General features: G+C 41.9%; 1 protein-coding gene across 4 annotated transcripts in view; it reads right to left on the reverse strand.

Annotated features, from left to right (window-relative positions):
• The window catches only part of MARCHF6 (membrane associated ring-CH-type finger 6), a 54,564-nt gene extending 43,930 nt beyond the window's left edge, over positions 1 to 10,634 (reverse strand). For 2 of the 4 annotated variants that reach the window (XM_075494046.1, XM_075494043.1), the window contains exons 1-3: positions 10,564 to 10,634; positions 5,631 to 5,727; positions 4,699 to 4,772 (exon numbers count right to left, since the gene is read on the reverse strand). In XM_075494046.1, coding sequence (XP_075350161.1) covers positions 4,699 to 4,772; positions 5,631 to 5,727; positions 10,564 to 10,582 — 190 coding nt within the window. In that variant the 5' untranslated portion in view covers positions 10,583 to 10,634. Of the gene's footprint in view, positions 1 to 4,698; positions 4,773 to 5,630; positions 5,731 to 10,563 lie in introns of all 4 variants that reach the window. The other 2 variants (XM_075494042.1, XM_075494045.1) reach the window with 2 other exon arrangements.
• Between the last annotated feature and the right edge of the window lie 10,869 nt (positions 10,635 to 21,503).

A 21,503-nucleotide genomic window follows, 5' to 3' on the forward strand; every position in this document is an offset into this window, starting at 1 on the left:
AAAGACACTAGAAAAGCAACACCCTCCTAACATAAGCTGTATCAAAAAAACCCTTCCGCTATTTATTATGAAGGCTCAAATTTTTTTAATAGTCTTATTTTTCTCCACAGCTGTCACAATGCAACTGGATCCTATTTCATTTCTCACTCTTTCCCCATCTAAGTCAGCCTATTTATTTGCCCATAACCTAAACAGGTACATGCCTAGTGTGGAATAAAGCAAAACATCTTTCTTTGATTAGGTAAAACTGTCTTTTGGTCTGCTTCACAGAATCTCCACACTTACAGTCCTCTTACCCATAGATTTTTCTGTCACACTTGCAAGGCATTTATATGCCGCCTCAATCATCCTTGTGCACTGATCATGAAATTGACTATATAATTCCTAAGTAAAAACCGTGTGTTTTATAACTCATGGGTTAAAGCACTGGTTTGGTAAAACAGGGGTTGTGAGTTATTATTTAAGGTTGGACTAGATGATCTGCAAAAGACCCTTCCAACCTAAACCATTCTATGTTTCTATGTTTTACACTCTTGAGACATACACAGACTTTGCTCCAGACTGCTAAGGTGAAAGGAGAAAAACGCCACCCCTTCTCATGCAAGCCATGGGTCTAACAAAACATATGAAGTGACACTCCGTGCACTGCATGTTTACTTCACACCCTGGAGCTGGCAGCAGACATGTTGAATTCTGTGCCAGCATGTAGTATTTTGTTTCAGAAGTTTGTTTTTCCAAACTAGATTTTCTAGAAATGCTGAAGCTATGGACTACTGTGTTAAAGTCTGTCAAAATGAACAGGTAAAAAAATTAGCCCATTATAACCTTCAATAAAATCTTAATTACTTCAAATGATGAGCCCAACAAAATGGGTCACTCATTTTAGTATAATTACATGGCTTCTTACAGATCATTTTGTACAAAATTAAAGATCCAAAAGTTTGGAACTTAATAAATTGTTACTACAAACAACATGCAGTTACTAAACGATGGTTTTTGCACAAGTTACTTAAAAATATGAATATATAATTTAATATTTTACAATTGCATCAGAGTGATACTCATTTTTCTTTGCCTTAAAATCTATGAACCATGAACTCTTTCACATTAAGTTCAATATGCTAGTCACATTCAGAAGGTTTTAGGATGATCAAAACAATATCAAGGCTTATGGATTAATTAAAAAACCCCAACCTTAAGTATTTAACATGGAGAATCCCAGTGTGCTATAGGATAGCTTAGGAGCTAAATCATCCAAATGATTCACAGGAACAAATAGTTCCTGATCCAACAAACTTTCATATTAACTGTCACACGTGAACAAAGGTGGCAAACAAGAAGAAAGAGGAAGAACAGTAACAAAACAAGGGTTACAACAATACAGTGAGTTCCAAGCACGTGCAAGCCTTCAATTAGTAACTTTGCATGCACAAATCAAAAGCTTATTTCAGATTATAATAATTTATAAACTGAAGAACATCCTACCCTCATGGCTTCCTTGCATTTTACAATCATTGTATTAGCTAAGCTTGTGACATCGTATCAACCACATACCAGCAATGCAGCTGCTTAGGAAGCAGAGGGATTAACCCATCCCCATCTCCAGCCAAAGATCAGGTTAGTCTACTTCCATATTTGTATATTTATGTTAATGTTACAGAAAAGAGGAGTTTTGAAAACTATCTTCTCATGGGAAATACAGCCCCACCTTCTTTCAGGGGTCAGTGTTTATGGATGTTTAGTGTGATATCAAGGAAAGTGCATCCTAGAACATGACAAAGGAAAGTGCATGTGTGGGGAGGAAAATAATATAGAGTAGTTGCTCTTTAAAGACTCAGAAAGAAAACGTGCGAGTTAAAAATGAACAAGCACCTTGACATAATTAAAAAAAAGTCCAAACCTACTTTTTTTTAATAGTTGCAATAATTCATAACTTGAAGAACTGCAGAAAAGGAATGAATTTTAAAACACATAAAATTTAGCTTCAAATTGTGCATTTGGAAATTGAGTCATTTGCTTACATGATTAAACATTTTTAGAGAATGATGCTATTATTCAAAAGAAAAATCAGTTCCTTTGTACTCCTGCCAAGATGCAAGTTGAACCTTCTACTCTTTCCTTCCTTCCTTACAAACAGCAACTAACCTAGCAGTTCAGATGCTAAAGGAGTCACAAGATGTTACAGAATTTGAAGACAGTAAAGGACTTAAAGAATATATGTACTAGGAAATTTTATGAATACTCCATACATAAAAAGATAAACTAGCAAAGGAGCATTTTTGACAGAATGACAGCAACAGCCTTAACAAGCAAACCAAGCCAAACTAAAAGAGAAGTTGCTGGTATTACTGCACTATTATTCTCAACTTAGTGCCTGTCCATTGAAGCACAGATACTAATTATGTACACATGTTTATTCTACCACATTCCATGGTGAATTAACTTATCTGGAAGTGCTTTAAACCTGGCATGGTTATAGGCCAGATCCAACTTCATTTTGGATGACTGGCGTATACATCAATCCCATCTCTGCCTTATTCTCTCTCCAGCACCTGTAACTCTTTCCCAGCTCCCACAAGCAGATCCAGCTTCCAGACTGGACATCCAAATTATCTTCCAAATAAAGAGGGATAAGAGAAGCTAAGGAAACCATAACTGCATGAGTGTTGGGTGCAAGGGAAACAATGAAACAAGAGACACTGGATAGAGAGGGATGGAGGAATCTGTGCTAGGTATCTGACATATGCTACCACTGTGTGCAGCCTGGTAGAAAAAAAAAAAGCAGTGTGCAATGTGAAAAGCCAAGAAGAAAACATTATCAGCTGAGGGTGCTCAGTCTGGGGAGGGGCCAGTGTGTGACAGGAGGATGAGCAGACCTTTGCTAGAGGCTGAATGTGGAGGAAGTACTCTATTACACAGGCAAGAAAGAGGTTCACTTATTATCAATTTCAAGGCTCCTATGAGAAATGGCAAATTGTTAAACCACAGTAATTCAATTATGTTTTCTCACGTGTCCATAATCTGCAACTACATTACAAGCTGTGCTGGTAACAGCTATGTCAGTCAAGGATTAAACTTCTGCAGGAACACCTCTGTTGATAAGGGCAGTGAATAAGCTTTCTAGTATCAATAGCAACACACATATAAAGTGCATTTCATTTACAACCTCTCATCGTCTTTTTTCTGTATCCTAAGGAAAACACTATACATTTTTGTCTTTTTTTTTTTCATACAAAACTAGAAAGTCTTCTTTCTTCTTAATAACTAGTAAATCACTGAAACACAGTTTTCTGGTCTTGCACACCAAATTCTGTAGAGGACCTAGCAGCAGAATGCATCTTTGAAAGTGGCTAATTTGCTTGTAGGGAACTCCAGAACTGGAGATCACTCTTAATTTGCAAAGCTTCCAAACAGAAGCAATATAATGCCTTTATAAAAACGTTTAACAAATAAAACCTGCAAGCAGATGACATCTCTCTTACATTTCTTATACAGGTCTCTGTAGTATTTAAGAAGAATAACCTGAAAACATTGCTGTGATCAACATAAAATATGCTGTTCTCCTCACAGTGGTAAGACAGAGTTAATATTGTACATTTGACTGCTGATCATTTAAAAAACGGTCTAATGTGTTTAATTAATCGTTGGCAGAAATGGAAAATTCTGAGGTTCAACATATAGAAGGAAAGTGGATTATGGGATTTTTGGAACAGAAAATACATGAACTAAACCGTTTGGCTCCTTAGCCTCAGTTTTCTCTACCAATGTACAAAACTAATAAAGTACACTTTATTGTATCACACACCTAAAACCAGTCAAACCTCAATCTTTCCCAACTCAAGACAGCTTCCACAGTGCAGATACTTGTCAGTTTAAAACCAATTTAAATTAGATATCTGCACCATGAAGAACAGAGTTCAGCAGTTGTAAAGAATAAATCAGCACAAATAAATTTAATGAGAAAAATACGTAGCACAAGAACCCTTTACCTGTTCAACAATCAGTAAGTTGGCAATACTAAATAATGAGCCTAGCCTGCCACCAAACCAAAAGGACCTCACTCATTTCTACTACTATCAGTTAAAATGTAATTAAGAATCCTCTGGGAACTATATAAAGATACAGTCATTCTTCATCATAAGTTGCCTAACTTCTTTAGTTGAATCTAACATAGAAGGAGATGTAATACTGGGTAGTTACTGTATCTTGACTGAAATGCAAGTGGAATAATGATAATTTGCATTATCAGTCAAAACCATTTGAATCGAAACTGACAGAAGACGTGGTAGTGTTGCAGGTAGATAGTTCAAAGGTAACTGAAAACTGGTTTTAAAATTCAAATTTTGCTGTGGTTTCACCTTAACACTCAGACTTCCAAACACTCAAATTTATCAATGAAGCTGAAAACATGCCATACACTGTAATGCTGGCAACAAAAGAATGGGTCTGAGGCAGTCAGAAAAGGTACAGAATAATACTTCTTTTATGGCTCACATCAGATTGTGAAAGAACCAGTTATCCATTATTTAAACAATTCACACAGTCTGCAATAATATGCATAAGAACCACAATTCAAACAATATAGAAGTTAAAACACAAGTTTGGATCTATCACGCTGAATAAAAAAAGTCATCACTTCATACATACCAAGAGAAAAAAAAGAAAAGTTCTGAAAAAATAGCAGTAAAACATACTTACTTGGTGTGAAAGCAAATCTGTGCTTACATAATTCACAGTATTCTTTTCTGCTGTGTTTAAGCCACTGAACTAAGCTGCAATAAAAAATGATCATATTAATACATGCTATTACATTTCTCCACCTTATCCCTCCATTAAGGAAAGCACACCAACTCTCCGTTTTCAAACATTAATCAGGATATTGGTACTATCAAGCAGGACTTAAACTAGCATGTTTATTATTAAGTCCATTTAGGCCACCAAGTAAGTTTCAAAAAGTGAAAAAGGTAAGCTGACTATGAGTAATAGCAACTCTTCAATTACATCACGTACATTATTGATAAAGTACATTCTTTGAGTACGTTATTGAAAAGGCATATATCCTGACATGGATACCCACTAGTGACACCAATCCTTACAAATATTGCAAGATATCACACATATATGCACACACCTAAGATTTAGAACTGTTGTATTTGTGAAAGAATGGCTATTAAAATACCATCAAAAGGAGCGTGTGCTATAGACCAGAATTACGGTTTTCACTTTAGCATTTCGTTGATCATACACCTCAAAATGACCAAAAGGTACTAGGGCATTTTTATTTCTTGCTATGAGGTTAGATGTTCTTTTTACTCACAACTGTAAGTGGGAAGAAAAAGCCCCAACATACTGATTTTTCTGCTTAGTTTTTATAAAGCTGACATATAAGCACAACTGTCGTCCTAAACACAAACAGTTACCAGTACTTTATTTTCATATGTAATTACTAAATTCTTTGTAAACTGCAATGAACCATCATGTAGAAAACATCAACCCCTCTACCACATTTCCACTTAAAACTGGATTTTCTTACTTGTTAACGTGAAGACTTAGAAAGTATTGTTTTCAGAAACATGTTAATGTGTTTTATTAAAAAAAAATATTAAAAACCCCACAAACACAGAACTCACCATTCCTGATGAATAAATTTAATACTGCCAGTACACACACACGGATGATAGAGAGGTTTCTCAGGAGTTCCTTCAGACCGACAGACTCTGCATATATCTGCTGACAAGGACATAAAGCTTAAACACTACTGCTTAAAGAACTCAAATTTACAAGACAAATTATACAATTAAATTCTAGAAACTTTGCCATGTAGCAAAACGAAGCCAGAATAAACTGAAAAAGGACGAAAGAGAGATTTCAGCTGATGCAAGACATGAAGACTGAGAGAGCACCAGAAAAAGCAACAAGAATGTTACCTGCCTGATAATGTTATAAAAAAAACAAAACATATCTTATTATATCTTTAAGATGTCTAGGAAATAGACACAGTAAAACTACGTGCAGAAGTGCTCTTTGCCTCAAAACCTTATCACTAAGACAGCACATAGATTGTTAAGGATAATCTTCCTGAAAGTGGAGACTTGGAAATGGAGAAATTCCATTTGAGTTTTGAACGAGTTAAATGGAGGCTGAGCAGAAGAGATTTACTAATGCCTAGCAATGACTTAAACACATAATTTGCTACTCTTGAACCTAATATGTATGTTCCTTGGCACTCTTGATGAAAGGGAAAAAAACCCCATCATAACAAACAGAAATAAGTATTTTGTGAGTTTGCTACCTGAGTTGAATAAGGCCATCCATTTAGCAGTCTACAGTCCAGTCACAAGAGGGAAGACATTTTCTATTTCTTATTTCATAATTTCAATTTCAGTAATATTTCAATAGGTCCTGCACCTTCTTTATTCTCTATTTTTGACATTTTCTTACAACTAAAGATTGCAATATGTTTTGTGGACAAAGAAGCGAGCATGAGCCTCTCCCTCTAAAGAACAGACGTTTATTTAATACCATTCGGTATCCAGAACATTTAAACACACAACCAAACAGAAATAAAAATCAAGTATTTTATTTGCTTATTCACAGATGCGTGGTATCTTCCCTTTACTCCTCCTTCAATACCATTGCACTTTTACTTCTACTAACAAAATGAACATAAAATGTCCATTTTTATAGAAGATTTAAATTTAGGCTTTTCTCTTTTGTTAATTATTTCTCTATCAACCACCATTCAGCAAACCTGCAAGAGTGTAACAGATACACATCAGAGATCCTTGTTAAAAAAATACCAACTTAAAGTACTGATATAAGAATACTGAAAATATGCAATTTCAAGTCTGAATCACCTATCTTCGCTCTTGGTCGACATCTCCAAAAGTTAATGTATTTCTACAAAAAGTTCCAAAAGGTACCAAACATTAAAATATGACTGTTTTTCTACAACGAAGTCACAATATGACCATATCCATAGTTCCTACAGTATTAGAACAGTTTCTATACATAAAGCCTAAGAATTTAAGTGACTCCAAAGAAAAAAAAATAATTTCATATCTACAAAAAGAGAGATTTGAATTCATTCATGCAGGCCGAAAACCTAGAATTAACAGAAACATGTATTCAATACCACATCAATGATGCTACAGAGAGACATAAAGAATACTTCCATCGCAGCCATATCAAGCAACGACGTATCGCTGCAAACATCAAGAGCCCCTGGTTTCGCTGCCGACAAGAACGACCAGAACCACTACTTCACGTAATAAATGATTCTTTTATCATAGAGAGTATTTCCAGATGGCTGCACAGGACAGGTCTCTCCAACTGACAGGCAGGACCTACCCACTAGCTGTGGCGTGCCCACCTTCCTCCAGCATTCCTTCAAATACAGCTATTTCACTACAGTAAGTTGACAACTTTGCACACTGGATCAGCCTCATAAATAGTCAGACAAGCACTAGAGCCAGCACAAGACACAGGATGTGAAACCGCTGCTTTAAGAATACTCTCTGGCACCAAAGAAAGCAAGTTGAAAGCATACTGTTTTCTGAAAGATCCCCGTAGCTCTCTGAACCCACTCATTAATGGTCCATTGGCTTTCACAGCAGACTGTTCACGTATTCTCAAGACTCTTGGGAAAAAACATAATATGCTTTACTGAAAGCAAATGAATCCTTTATTTGGAAAAGGATTTCCTCTGTTAGCCTTCTACAATAAGTTAAAGCTAAATTTTATTTTTTCAAAGGCAATGAAAATTTCTAGATATTCCCACTTGTTTTATAAATCCAAATAAACCTATTGCGTGTAACAATCTGGACTGTTAAGCAAACGATAGCTTCAATAAACCCTGCTGAGAGTCAACATGTAAAGCTATGCACCTTATGACCTACTGTCATGTTCAGAGAGAATTCCATCAGGTAATAGATGCTATTTTTCTACTTGCACACACACTTTGCATCCTGTTCTTCATGCATGTGTTTTGGAAAGAACGACCTTGGGTAATAAAGTTCTTTTTTGTTCCCCCAGAGAATGATTCTCTGCCTACCACCTCTCTAACTGAATATTCATCACTCTAATATCCAAAAGTGAAGATTATGTTCTTTAGCAACAAACTGATTTAACTAGAAAGAAACAGAAGTACCTCTCATCAGCAAACCCTGGTATCTGGTACTTTCAGGTGCTACAGAGAAGCAACTCTCACATTCATTCCCAGGCAAAGAAGCTGCCACTTAGGTCTGACCATTATTACCTAAACTGCTTCTCTCATCTGAGCTCTCACCATCCAGTTAAGTTTTCTAGCTCCACAATACAATTCAGTCAAGGACGAAACCCATGAGAAACACAATGGCCATAATATCATTAATGGGCTATCAATAATTAGGAAAGTCCATATAACACTTTGTAGCAAAAGTTCAGGCACACATACAAGAGCATGGTTTTCTTCTTCCTTAAGGCACTAACACAGTCTTTTCTGCTACTAGTGTTTAAAGCTTTCTAACCTTGGGAAGTCTCTTCAGTGTTCTGGCAAGTATCGTGAAATTCTAATAGTGGAATTGAGGTTTGAAACTGTAGAAGAAGTTGTAACATTCTAGTGGTATTTATGGAAAGTGAATATATAGACTAGTTACTTTCATCCTACTACTCAGAGCTTTTGAGGGTAACATTGATAAGACTACAATATAATATCTAAGGCTACATGTATATGTGTTTGTGTGTTTACATATATATACACACACACAACCAGAAAAGTCCAAATTCCAAATGTAGAGTTTAACATAAAGGTTTAGTTAAAGGAGACAATGCCTTAAGACGTAACTAACAGACCCCTCTTCTTTCTTTTCCTGGTCTCTCTGTCCACCTACTTAAGTCCTGTAAAAGCAGGTATGCTCAAAGGCTACCACTGTTAACAGCCTGTAACAAATTATCGACTACACTGTTTGAATTAAATCCACTGAGATGGATTTACCAGCTACTGGAGTGGTGGGAAGTCAGCTGGTCATTTCTGAGTGTCCACTTCAGTTTGCAATAATCCAGGTTTTCTGGGCAACCAGAGGCCAAGCAGCCAAAGTTTCACTTTGTTAATTTCATCAGTGTGAGTAACTGTTCCTCTAGGCAGGCATGACAGAGTTGCAGCAAGCAGTTTTAAAAGTCGTTGGATTTTAAAAACACTAATATTTTGATAAACCATCTGCTTTCACAAGTACTAGAGACATCTACAGCACAACCCAAGGGACATTTCTACAAAGGTGCTGTCTTATTTCATCTAGTGTTTCGTGTTTTTCCAGCTTTTTTTCTTTTTAATCCTCTCAAGCAGGAAAATCACTAGATGAAAAGCTACATTCAAAACGATGCCAAAGTAACAAAAGCCAAGACACAAACCACCTTCCTTGGAACTGTCTTGCTACTGCAATATATATTTGTAGTTATTACTTAAGATGACAAACAAAGCTCAAATACTGCAAGAAACATAGCACAACACACATCCTTTATTTATTTTGGTTTACACTACAATATCAAGTCCTGGTTTATGAAAGTTCTGCCTTATCAGCTTGAACTACATAGTTCCTCAACACTACCCGAGCAGAGCAAAAGTGCTGACGAAACATACCCACATTTGACCTCAAGTAAAGCAATACCCTTAAAAATGGAAACTACACATTAAAAAAAAAATCACTATGATATCTTTGACAACTTCTTTATTAAAATGAAGTTACCATGTATTAGTCCCTTGCAGAAAAGACAGAGAAACATGTCAGCTCCTGCATAGTTTTACTACTTCAATTTTTCAAACAGATTTTCCAGCATACATAACAAAGTTAACCTTGCAAAAGAAGCAGCAGCTAAAGCTGCTATGACTATTCACTCAGAAGTGGAAATTTAAAACTCTTTAAGTTACAGGACCGCGTATGACAGCGTCTGCCGGCCAAGAGAAAAGTGGACCCGGCGAGGATTCTGCCCGACGCAGGGCAGTCCCTCCCGCACGGCCTCTTACGCTGCCCAGTGTAAGCACCCCGGCTTCTGCGTTCCGCGCCGCGATTTCCTTTCACAGGACCCCTAACTCGCCCCCGAGGCCCCCACTCCCCCCACCAAAGCCCCAGCCAGGAAAGACCGCAGCCGCTGGAAGCCTCCGGCGGTCCCCGCCGCCCGAGGCGGCCAGGGCGAGCACCGGTAACGGCCGGCCCCGCGCCGGTGCCCCGCGCCGGGGTGTGACCGCAGCACCGCCCTCCCCTCCCCCACCCCCACGCAGCGCCCGGCTCCCAACGGCCGCGGTTATGTAAGGGGCACCCGCGTGCGCACCAGCCCGCGCGCCGCCCCCCCCACCCCCGGCAGGCCGGTGGCCCCGGCAGAGGAGGGGGGGGGGGGGGGGGGGGCGGCCCGGGCACCTGCAGCGCCGGTGCGCGAAGCCCCTCCGGGCGTAAACAGCCCCCGGCCCGCCCGGCGGCTACCGGCCCCGGTGACGCCCCCCCGCCCCTCCACCCTTCGCGGCAGCAGGGCAGAGCCCCCGCTCGGCCGGGGGAGGGGGGTCTAGCGGCGGGCGCAGAGCGAGCGCGGTACCTTCCTCGGCGGTCTCCATCTTGTCTGGCTGACGCAGCGCCGGCCGAGCGAGTGGTGTGACCGCGGGGGGCGGGGCCGCGCGGGCAAGCGGTGCGGGCACCGTAGAGACCGCACCACCGAGCCGGCCGGGCTAGAGCGCCGCTCTCGCCGCGGGCGCCGCCTGGCGGGGGTGGCGGGGCCGGGAGGCCCGGCAGCGGGAGGCCGTGCGGGGCGGCGGGCCGGTCCGGGTTGCACCGTGCCGGGGCGGGCTGGGCCGGGCCGCCCGGCGTTCAGGCTGGCAGCGCCGTGGCCGCTGCTGCGTGGCTGCCCCCTCCGGCAGCGCCTGGCCCTGCCTCTGCGGGCGGGAGCGAGCAGGAGGGGGGGCCAGGGCGGCAAAGGGCGAGCGGGGCAGGACAGTTTGGCGGCCGCGGCCGAGGGACGCGTCCGTGCCCCGGGATGCGGCTGTACCGGGAAGAGCACGGAAGTCGGACAAAACACAGCTAAAAATGATTGTAAATCCTACCCCAAAGCAAAGAGAATCACCGCATTCACACTTGAAGTCGCCCAAGCGTTTGGGAGGGTCGGTGCCTCGGGGATCGGGAGTGCGTAGGCCACGGGTTTTCTGGTGGCCCTGGCAACAGCCCGCCGCCTCCTCAGGGGGAAGCTGGTACCTGTCCTCTCCTGCAAACCCCATCTCTCCTTCCCGAGCCTGAAATTTCCGGCAGAACTAACAGACTCTTCAGTAAAACAGAAAAATTGCTTTTAGCGTAATCATTTATGTGTCCAGGTCTTGCTGGCATAAGTAGCTGAGGTGGCGTACATTAAACCTTTGTACTCTGCCGGCTGCACAGAAAGCTATCCGATGCTCTCAGATGAGTTGGCAAGAGTCTTGAGGAAGAAAACAGAAGTTCATTGTATTAAGGGTAAATAGAAATTCTATGTTGACGAAATGCACGTGTGTATTATGTTAGTTTTCCACTGTAGCATCTAGTTGGCTCATAACCCTTCTAGGTGGTCACGAGTTGTAGCGACTTTCAGCTCTCTTTACCATACGACCCTTTGTGTCCAACTAGTCCTCAAATCCTTTGCATTGAGCCTCCAGCCATCCCGTCAGCAGTAGAGTGGATGGTAGTTCAAGCCTGGACTTACAGTGCAGAGGTGGCACGTGCCCCAGTTACAATTTTATAACTCTTTTTCCTCAACTTTAACCACATTAGTACCTTCAAGATTACCTTCTTCAAGCACCAGAGCTGCTGGTGGGATATACGATACTGGCCTGTGTAAGCAAAAAAATTCAGGAAAATGTGAAGGCTTGGTGTAGCTCTCCAGTAGCTGTATAATTACAGTAAAGCGCTGCAATAAAACCCATGTGGGCTATGCTGTCATATTTAGCTCTTCTGTGTCCTCCCTCTCAGAAAGGCAAGGTGAAAAAACTCCCACTTAAAAAAACCCCACAGTTTATTTTAAAAGTAAGCTCATTTTCATCTTGACAAATTATCCTGGCATATTACAAAAGTGCCAGCGTAGTACAGCGAGGATATGAGAAATGCCAGTATAGTCAATTTGTCTGAACAAGGAAAAATCAATGAAAAAAAAACAGATGAAAAAACCAAGAAATGGGGCACTTCAATTTCCAAGTACATTCATAATTACCACTCTTTATTTCCCAAACATGTAACCATTGTTGATACTCTGTTGTGACAAATATAAATTAAATGTCATATAAAAGTCTCTAAATTATCCTTCACATTAAAAAGGCCATGGCAGGATTAATGTATATAATTCTCCAATTTCGGTCTTTCATGGCAGGCTTTTTAAAATTAGATGAAAGCTTTTGAAATGAGTTGCTATATGTTGCCAGTGAATCATTTCATTCCTGTCTGTATCAATCTCTTCGGCCATTTAAATTACCTAACAAACATTACATGTATATCATCTTCTCAGCACTTAGAGAGAATTTATCCCAAAATTTTACTCAGTGTTTCAGCATGGGCTACACAATAGCTTACTGGTAAACATGAGTTGAAGGCAGACCATTATAATTTAAACAGAAAAGAAAAAAGAGAAAATTTTATTGTAAGTTAAATTAAATGAAATCTCTCTCAGCCTTCTTGGTGTTTTTGGTGAACATATCATTAATCCTTGCCTATTTGGTAATATGTCAGGTGTTCTTCACCTGAGAAATACTCATGGCTTAAGTAGTTTTTAATCTTTGGTACAGAGGAGGATGTTGGGAGATTGTTATTAGCTTCTGACTGTCATCAAGGTCAAGAGTTAGTGCCAACAGGCACTGAACAAACATACTGGAAAAAATATCTCTGCTCCAAATAAGTTATTATCTGGATAACAGAGGAAATATGGAAATTTTGCAGGTGGAAACCAAAGAAAGTAATAGATGTAACCCCAAATCACAGAAAGTTATGGCAAAAGGAAGGGCATATTTAGAGTGGGTGGGAAAAAAGACGAGATTCTTTTGAACATGGTTTTATTTTGGTAAAACATTTTGGGTTTGTAACATTTAAATATTTAGAACATATATTGTCTTTTTGGCAAAAGTTCTCTTAAGAGAATACAAAATAAGTAGTGCAAAATTGAAACTATCCAGCATTTGTACTATGACATTTCCATCTTTTCTCCCATTTTAAAATGACTTCATAAAAATTATTCCCTTATGTTTTTAGAGTTCTTTTGAAAGTTCAGAGCATTGAAAAAGCCAAACAGCAAAAGCTGTTGAATTTTTCTTTAGCTGAACATTTCAAAAAGCATTTCTTTTCTTAACCAGTTGTTTGGTTTTTTTCAGTGCTGTCCTAGTTCTTTTCCTCAGCTGTCTGTCTGACTCTCACCACAAAAATGGTTCAGGTGGTTATGAACAGCAAGTTACAGAAATGTGGAAAACAGAATGGATTATCTTAAGGCAAACCAAATGGATATCAGTTTATCTGAAAAAATCAAGCAGTATTTGGGGTGAACATGTGTCTGGTTCCCACACAACTGATGCACCACTGCTAGGGAGGTCTAGAGTTTCTGCGGCAGGAAAAAAACTGTTAGAGCAGGCGCTCTGGTATATCGCACAAAGTATGGCCTACAGAAAATCACCCTGGCACAATCAGAAAGCACAAAAGTCTGAGGACTACAAAAACCCACGGCAAAAGCCATTGCCACCCTGGATCTTGCCCACGCACTGCAGGACCTTTAGAGGACGTGCTTCCTGGTGACTGGCCATTTTGCCGTGACTTCTCATAAAGCTGCCCCTAACCCGCAGGTAGGTGCTGTACCAGTGGATTCCTGGCACAGAGATGGAGAGAAGTAGTCTCAAATGTACTGCATATGCAGTGATGTTGACTGCTGCACCAGGAGATGGCCCAGGCTGTTGGATTGGTGCTAGATACAGACTCGGAAGCCTCAGTATTGCCCGTTGTGTTTCCTTTCAGCTGGTGTTTGCTTCTTACCAAACCTAGGCTATGATCAGTAGCTACCTGAGGAATCAAACTTCCTGAATGAAAATGTGACTTGTGATTCATGTTTCACACACCTGCTGTATGCTATAAAATGTGTAGCAGTACTGCACTGAACATACATTTAGGGATGGATATAATGGCTCAGCACCATCAGACGCAGCCATGATATAGGCTCCAGATCTGCTTATTTTAGAAAATATTTCTGAGGAGATGCTTGGCTATGCACCAGGGTTTGTTCTATGGATTATTAATGTTTGTATGGATTATGTAATGGTAGCGGGCATAAAGAAACTATGCTTGCTACCATTTCTAGTAAGAGGTGAGGTTTTGCTGGAGTGTAAAAAAACTAGTTTAAAATGATATTACAGGAGAAATCCCTGTTGAATAGGTTTGAGAAGAAGATCAAGGCTGTTTATCTATGTCTAGATTTCAAGAAGCTAGGTAATACTTGGATGATTGACACGTATCTGTTTCTGCGCATTAAAGAAGGATTTGCAGAACTTCACGAGTCTTCTCAAGGTCTGCAGAATGTGCATCACCAAATTACATTGCTTAAACACAGCAGGGATCTTTTCACATGTATTAGTTACAATGGATTTTCTGTTTAAAACATAGGCCCTATCAACTTGGTTGGGATCCCGCTGTCACGCTGAGAGTGGAGCCGATGGCTGTGATTAACCTACCTGGGATTCAGAGCTCTGCAGCTGCTGTTGCTTGGTGAAGGATTCCTGGGTTCAAAACAAAAAAAAAGGGCTGTATTTGTCTTCTGGAATATCCCATTCCTAATAACTGTAGTATCATTTGAGGCATACGGTTCTTTACCTAAAACACTTCCATCAACTTCAAGTGAACCTTTTAGCTAGTTAGCTATTTGTGTCATTAGATTAGAATAATACTTCTCCTTGTTCTCCTTGGTAATAGAAGGTGTGGTGTGAACCACATTACCATTGTCAAATGACTGCTTGTAAGTCTTCTGAGGACATGCTGGTTCTCATGTCTTTAAAAATCTGTGAAAATATCCTTACAGATGACTGCAGTTAGGGATTATCCTCAGTATTTTGCAGGAGCAATCTTATTTTGCCAGAAACCTTTTCTTGACCTTCCAGATGTTATTGGAGGTTATGACTGCCAACCAAATTAAACTGAACTCCTCAGGGCAGGGTTCAGTTCTACTTCATTTAAAACTGTGAGTGTTGCCAAAAAGAGAACGTGTCTATTGTGGAGAATGATCCAGATAGTCACTACAAATACTTTCTATAACGACACCTATGTTACTGCCTCTGCTTCTCCTGCACTGACTAAGAGGGAAATACAGGAGGGCTTAGATTTCTAATGAATTGTCATTACTTTTTCTCAAACATTTGCAGCAACATGAAAAAGGATGAGAGTTGTCTTTGCCAGAGAAAAGTGAGCCGTGGTCTAAAGGTCAGAGTTATTACAGGTTGATCAGAGTCAATGACCTCTGTTTCATGAAGTAGTCTGATTTCTGCAGTAACTTTCACTTCACTGTAGCTTGCACACTGAGAATTTGGGCATAAACCCCCGCTTTTGCTTGTTTTCCTACAGCAATAATGCATTTGCTGTGTGTACGGCCTTTACTGTAGGGTCAGGGAATACAGTGAAGAAACCACTTAATGCTTTTGATGTCTGAAGAGGAGAGCAAAAGGCTTGGCTCAGTGAAGTAGATTTTCAGTTGGGTCACTGACATGGAACATCAAACACATTTACTACTCAAAACTTATATTTTCTAGGCTCTTCTTTGTGGATCAGTTAAACATTTCGTTCTACCTGTTTTTTAATGCAGTCATGATGTCAGATGGGCCTCTGCCAGGGCCTCAGCCTGGTTAAAGGTGCTAAAGAATGAGTCATCCCACAAGGATGATGATACACACAGAAATGGCAGTGCATGGTATTTCTTTCTCATGGCCTTGTCCTCAGAGGGTTTGAAGAGTATCTGAGCAGCTCAGCTCAGTGTCCCCATTGAGCTCCTGAGAACAAGCCTGTGGAACCTGTCCTTTCCAAAGGAGGATGTCTGGAAAAGTCCCTACTTTAGAAGTAAGTGTCTAGTTTATCCCTACTTTAGAAGGAAGAGTCTTCTGAGAACTTGTATTTTCTGATTCATTTTCAGCTGAGTCCTGAGAACACAAATTGCTGTCAGAAACCTGTACCAAATTTTATAGTCAGGACTCTCATATTCAGGGTGGCAAATGGGGTTCTCCCTCTCTTTAGTTTTTCCCTGGATCCTCAAGTTTCATTCCTTTCCTCTTTTCTCTCAATGATCTTCTACCAGGAAGGAAAGCAGGGGTCTTCAAATGATTTACAGCCTCCTGAGGAGATGCACACTCTCTACTTTTCTTACACACTCCTGGTCCCCCTGAGCCAGTTCCTGATCCTGCTTGTATGGAAGGGCAGGGGGTTCTCCGGGAGGCCTGAACCTCACAGTCGCTTCAAGGAAAGCAAAGGCTCATGGACAATTATCTCTTCCTCCCTCAGTCTCACTCCTGATGGGGATAAGCTGAAGCTGGGCAAATAGAGTTTCTCCTTCTGTACCAGGGTCCTGCCATGCAGGAGTGTGGGAAGAGCAGCCAGGAGCTGTACAGATGCAAAGCATGGTGGAAAGGATTATGGTGAATAGCGTGGCCAAGATGAGTGTGGCGAGTTGGGAGGGGTGCGTGTACAGGTGACTGAGAGGAGAGGGGCTAGGAGAGAGACTAGAAGAAATCAAGAACTGGTAATAGCGAGAGGTCCTTGTAAACGGGAAAAAAGCAAGTGCCACAGCCACCCTCAAGGTGAAGAAGGAGAATCCAGGGAACTACAGGTCAGTCAGCCTAATCTCAGTCCACAGGAAGATTACGGAACGTGCAGTGGAAGAGCCTCATGGCAGCTGAGACCCGGGGACCAGGAGCAGGCGCATGGGCAGATCCAGAGAGGTGACAGCTCCATGGGTGCCACAAGAGGGCACCTCTGCTCCAGCCCCAGGAGGTGGTTTGGCGACTGTGAAAAGAAGGTGGCAGAGGAGAAGAGCATCTCTGGGGCCTGCAGTGGGCCAGCCAGTCAGGGACCACCTGGTACGCACCTGGCTGGGGCCATCTGGCAACTTGATGGGCCATGAAATGAGCAGCTGCAGATGTTGAGAAACCTGTTGCCTTGAATGCTGCCACCTGATAAGCTTATTACCTGAGAGGTCCCTGGGCATTTCCAGGTGTCTGAACCTTTACTATCTGAAGCCTTCACCATCTGAAGCAGCATCCTGCACAGCTGCCCTGCACCTTGCCAGCGCTGGTGGCAGCTGCACGAGTGAGTCACCCGGGGCTGCCGATCTGCTGTCCCCCCTCAGGCTGCCGTGTCTTGCTGTATCTTCACTAGAATAACCCCCAGATCACACCCCACGACTGCCAAAACCCCTTCAGCTGGGTCAGTCATTGCCTGTGGGGCTGTAGCGGCTGGGGAGAAAGCTCTGAGGACTTAGTGCTTCCCACAGGAGCGCCTGGCGATGTGGCTGATGGTCTCTGCCTCCAGCCAGCCGCAGGAAGGGCTACGCTCCTTGAGCCCCAGCGGGGAGCAGTCCCAGCTCCTGCCCCAGGGACTGGCCCTTGTCCCTCTGTTCAGGGTGATGTGGGAAGAACGTGCTGGGAGTTTCCAACCTTGCCTTATTGATGAGGGCCCAGGCAGGGCTCACTGTCACCCTGATGCCATTCAGTGAACTTGTGGTTAAAATCTAGGAAATTCCATGGAAAATGCTGCTTGGTAAAATGTCCTGTCAGCAGTATCAAGCAGTTCAAAGTCGGGAGGAAAGAGAGGGGCTTTAGCTGTCCACCGGGAAGGAGGCAGGGGGCAGGGACGGGGGTGTGGGAGCGCTCCAGCACTGATGCACCAAATGGTCTCGTGCAAGGAGCCTGTTGTGTGAGCCTGGCCATAAAGGATTGGATCTAGTCTGGCAGCATGTCAGCACAGTCCTACTGAGCAGCATGCATGTGTGAACCGATGTGTTCTCAGCAGCAGCCTTTATCTTGCAATGACAGGAGGAAGTCCAAGTAGGTCAAGAGAGAGGGGACCCAGAGCTGTATAGTTTGTCTAAGCAATGGGGATCTGTGAATGTAGGGGAATTGGAAATCTGTACAGCAAAGAGAGCTTGCGCTTGGTTTTCTGCTTTAGATTTTCTTACTGCAGTCCAAAATTGGGTTTTGAAAATGTATGCTTATGTTAAATATGTTGATGTATTTATGTTAATATATCTTTCATGTTAATATATCTATATCTGAAATGTTCTTGGATCTGCAGTATACTTTGGATTGGCTTGTAGATTTTGGATGTAGGATCAATTCCAGATCAGCTATCATGAACAAAAAAGGGTTGAATTTAGATTGTCACTGAAAGACACATGAGAAGACAGACATCAAAGACCTCTTTCTGTTTTTGAAAACCCATACCTATAATATGCAGAGCAACAAACCATTTACTAAAATGTAATTACAGTTCAATGTCTTTTCCATCTATTTTTCCGCCACACTTTCCCTACCTGCTATATTCCAGTTGCTATATTGATCTCTATCAACTTCTCAAAGGTATTTACTAATGTCCTGCATGTTAGTACCACATATAATCACAGACACTCAATAAGATTCTTTGCCTACTCATTTTCAGGTATTTAATATGACCATATTTTAATGAAAGTTGGAAGCTGAAAGATACAAATTTTCACTCACCTGGATGTCCATCCCAAATCCATTGTACTTACAAAATTGCCACATGTATTTAGTGTTGTGCTCCGTGGGCAAACCAAAGTCCCTCCCGGAGCCCAGGGAATAAAGTGAGTGGGGCCTTGGGAAAGTGGTGTGCATTGTAGGACTGGGACCTGTACTGGCTTGGTTCTTCTGAGCTTGGCTTGAGCTTGGCTTCTTCTTCAGCATCTCAGTTGTTCTTTTTTTTTTTAAATCTGGAGCTGGAAAACCCCATATATTTCTTGTTTTCAGGAAGAACAAATTCAGAAAAAAAATATTTTCTTCTTTGTAAAATTTGCATTTAAGATAAATGGAGAGCCATTTAGTACAAGAGAAAAGAAAGTTACAAGTGTGACAAGGTTTTATAATTGTTGGCTCTCAGCTGCTGTTGGGAGATCACAGAAAGAACAGTTCATCAAAAAGATACCATATCTAAATAATATGAAGAATTCCTAACAGCCTTTGAACTCTGCAGATTCTCTGGGAGGTTTCCAGGGGTAAGCAACATGACTGCCAATAGTTCAGCTGCCTGAAAGATGAACATAAACACATCAAAAATTACTCTGAACTGTACCTAGGTGAAACGTGCAGAGTCTAGTTTGCATTTAGGGAAACCAGTTGTTTCCCAAACTTCACAAAACCTTTTTATCCCATCAAAGCAGAAAACATAAACCAGGCCTTTTAACAAACCTATATTATAAAAGCATCTTGCGTGGTTATGAAGAGCCTTAATTACAAATGCCAAGGCAGGAGTCTGTTGTTTAATTTCTGACTTTCTATTTGCATAATTCACAAGTTCACTGAGGAATGTGCAGTTTCATTGCTATTTGTCTGAGTCATGCCATGCTTGCTGTTTGCTCTCAGCTCACATAATATGTGTTTGTCCCTGGGAATTCATTTAGCTCTCAGAGCTTTAAGTTTGAAAATATTGGCATTTATGTCTTTTCTCACAGGAAAGAACTTATTACGATTGTTGCATAATATACAGAAATGGTTGTGCTCAGCTAAACCATGGGTTTTAACTCCGGGAAACTGAAATGAGCTGGCTGTGATTTTTTTTAAGGACAAATACATATAATCAGAAAAATCCACATGATCAAAATTCAGTTTTGGTGCCACTTTTGAAGAAATTTCAGGGGAAGAGATCAGCAGTAGGCACCGATTTCTGCTTAAAACCAGAGAGGGAGTGTTGGAATAGCTAATAGTATACTGGTATCTGACTGGAACGAGAGGAATCAGGCTTCTGATTACTGCTTGCATGAAAACATAAGTGGCTGTACAAAGGCAGGATCTCCCAGAGAAGACAGAGGGTAAGAAGTAGCCATGTGGGTATGGCAGTCTCCGCACGAATGAGCATGGTGGAGCAGCAGCTTGAACATGGATTTCTGACCTAGCATATTTATGTTAAATCTTCAAGGCCACACCGAGGGCATATGTCTTGGATAGGAAGTCCTGTGTCCTTCTTTCAGGACAAGCCTATCCAAGACTTCCTCCCACAGCATTATTCCTATCTCCTTTATAACCAAGTTTTATTTTTTGTATGGACATTCAGACAAATGCTACCCCATTAATGTCAATCTATCACTCTCTCATGAGAAAGAGTATGTGATGGTAGAGACACACTATAAATTCCTTCTGTGGAGAAGATGGCTAATTTACCTTTTTTCCCTCCCCCTCTTTATCCAGATAACAAGCCCAAAGATCATCCACACCCTGGAGAACTCATTTGTTGTTTGTATCTGGGCTTACGAAAACATTTGCACAAGGGGGAAAGGAAACCCGCTGGGGTTTGTCTTGGTAGAAGCAAGCAGTGATTTCACTCAAAAAAATGGATCTCGGCTCCCCAAGCAAACCTACAAGCAAGCCGGGAGATCTGGGGAAGCTAATAAGTTGTGGTGCAGACGGTTGCTCTCTTTGAAGACAGGCAGGTGACTGGGGAGTTGATTCCAGCTTGCTGGGGAAGGGTTTCAGGTTTGGGTTGGTTTTTCCTCCTGAGCCAGGAGAACAGGCTGTAATGAACAGGCGAGCTTGGCCTGAGGTCTGAGCTGCACCTCAAGACAAGGCTCTGGAAGGGGCCTGCCTTATGGTAGCTGCTGTGTCAAGTACAGACAGGCCATCATCTCTCTAGCTTCCTGTGGAAAAAAAGGGAAAATCAAAGCACCTGAGAGAGGAACATTGTGAAAGATTCAATAAGGTGGCCCTAAGCTTTTTGCCTCGCAGCCCATAACTTGTCAACTCTCTGAGACCTCATTGTGGGTCTATCAGGAAACTGAGGTCCATTTGTTTCAGACCAGAAGGAAGCAGTATGCTGGAAATTGTCAGGACTGGAGGTGGTAATATCAGCCCTTAAGAGCAAATCTGATAAGGCCTTGAAGTTGCCTGCTTAAGCTCATGCTTTCTCCTCACTGAAACCTCCAGTTCAAAACTCACTAATTCACAAATGAGCTGTGGATGAGTGAGCTTGGGAGTTCACTCTTTGTTGGCACAGCTGCTTTGGCACACATAGCCTTGCAAAAGTTTTAACTGTCCAGGTGGGCAGATGTCTGGGTGGGCAGGGGGAGACAACCTCTTCCACACCACGGAGTTTGATGCCACATGCAGCAGGCGTCCTCTCTGAACCAGACAGGGTGGGCAGTGACCGCAGTCTCCCTGGCCCAAGCCTTCCATTCCACACGTAATGCACGTTGCCCGTGTGCCTGCCTGTGCCTGCCCTGGGCAGCGCTGGGCAGGAGACACGCGGTGGGCTGGCCCCTTCCCTGCCCGGACCCTTTCTCGCTTCTGA

Source organism: Mycteria americana, chromosome 2 (genome assembly GCF_035582795.1).
Source record: "Mycteria americana isolate JAX WOST 10 ecotype Jacksonville Zoo and Gardens chromosome 2, USCA_MyAme_1.0, whole genome shotgun sequence".
In the NCBI taxonomy this organism is placed as follows: Eukaryota; Metazoa; Chordata; class Aves; order Ciconiiformes; family Ciconiidae; genus Mycteria; species Mycteria americana.